Source organism: Mus caroli, chromosome 9, assembly GCF_900094665.2.
Source record: "Mus caroli chromosome 9, CAROLI_EIJ_v1.1, whole genome shotgun sequence".
Classification (NCBI taxonomy): domain Eukaryota; kingdom Metazoa; phylum Chordata; class Mammalia; order Rodentia; family Muridae; genus Mus; species Mus caroli.
The window spans coordinates 64,970,783-64,972,383 of NC_034578.1; the positions used below are offsets into that span (position 1 = coordinate 64,970,783).

Here is a 1,601-nt window from a genome sequence, read left to right on the forward strand (position 1 = left end):
CCAGTGGGAGGATCGGATTTACTTAGTCGCTAAATTCAACTTCACGTTTCTTCATCCTTCCTCATCTTCTCTGAGAGGCCACACTTTGAACTACCAAATTCTCTTTCGCATGGTGACAGGATGTCCTTTACTCATCTGCTGCCTCCTGTAAATGGCGCTCCAGCGAAGGGACAGCCAATGTAAGTCCCAGAGCCAGTTCCTGCGACACCTATACAGCCAGCAGCTGGAGATTTAGTGGGAAGGGACGGCTGAAAGGCGGGCTCGGTCTGTTACCTCTTCGGATTGGCCTCTTGGCACCTGGGCGTGACTCCCGCTAAGGTATAAGTTTGGAGCGCCACTGTCACAGCTGCAGTGCTGAAGGTGGAGCCCTAGCTGTCAACTACACGTCACCTGCTTCGTTCCTGCGACTAGTCGGACCCAACGAGACTGAAGAAGAAAAGGTCTGATTTCTATATATTCATGTATATAGTTTGTTACTATGAGGATGCTCCAAAGGTTGATTCGTGCTGACCCGGAGCCCTAGAATTGTGGGTGCTTTCAGAGGGTCAAAGAAGGGATCCACTGGACTTCAGGAGCCCAAATTCAACAGTTTTTCCTCTGTGTTGCAGACGCTCGTGTATCCGCCACGCTCGGGCATAAGCTAGAAGGATGAGGTTTCTCGGTCGACTTCGCTCCTCCACTCCTGAGCCTGCCTTCTCCAACGTGCTCACCCCGGGCCGCATCCCAGAGTTCTGCATCCCCCCGCGGCTGCAGGTCCCCGGCGCTCTCGAATCACCGCTTCCCGCTGCCGCACTGCCTTGGCGCTGCGCGGCCGAACCGGACCTGTGGCCGCGCATCCCTGACGACCGCGAGGACAGTGACGAAGACTGCGCTGGCCGCACCGACTGGGACCCACGCTCCCAGGCTGCGCTCTCGCTGCCGCACCTGCCCCGCGCGCGCACCGCTTACGGCTTCTGCGCGCTGCTCGAGAGCCCGCACACGCGCCGGAAGGAGTCGCTCTTCCTCGGCCACCCCGGCACCCCTCGGCTGGGACTTGGCCACCGTGCGCACACCTACGCGTGCCCGCGCCGAGCATCGGACTCTGAGCTCGCCGCCCCGCGCGACCTGGACAAAACCCCACCAGCCGCTCCAGTGCCCCGTGTGCGCCGCCTCCTCCGCGCCCCCGATGGTCTGTTGAGCCGCGCGCTGCGGTCCCCCCGCGGCCGGGCCAGCGCGCGTCCCGCGCCCCGCGGCGACGAGAACGAGCGCACCGCCTCCTGCGCGCCCCCGGTCCCCAGCAGCCCGGATCCCGAGCGCCTGCAAGCCGAGGCCAGCGTGGCTCTGGGCCGCGGGGGTTGCACGCTGCGCCTGGCGGCCGAGTACTGTCCGCGCAGCNCCTGCCTCCGCCTCCGCCTGCTGCGCGTTGAGGGCCCGGCCGCCGCGCTGGAGCCCCGCGCCCTGGGCTGCCGCCTCAGCCTGGTGCTGAGGCCGTCGGGCCAGCAGCGCGCCAGTGTGGTCCGCCGCAGCCGCAAGGCCGCCCTGGACCAGGACTGCTGCTTCGACCGGCTCCCGGAGGAGCAGCTGCGCCGCCTGGCCGTGCGCATCAAGGCGGAGAGCAAGGG

The 1,601-nt window shown here is 65.1% G+C and overlaps 1 protein-coding gene across 1 annotated transcript; it reads left to right on the forward strand.

Annotated features, from left to right (window-relative positions):
- Positions 1–360: 360 nt before the first annotated feature.
- LOC110302361 (C2 calcium-dependent domain-containing protein 4A) lies at positions 361–1,599 on the forward strand (the record flags this gene model as incomplete). The annotated part of the gene is made up of 2 exons (XM_021173197.2): positions 361–440; positions 609–1,599. A coding segment is annotated over exon 2 (951 nt), but the record flags the coding sequence as incomplete, so codon positions are not given.
- Between the last annotated feature and the right edge of the window lie 2 nt (positions 1,600–1,601).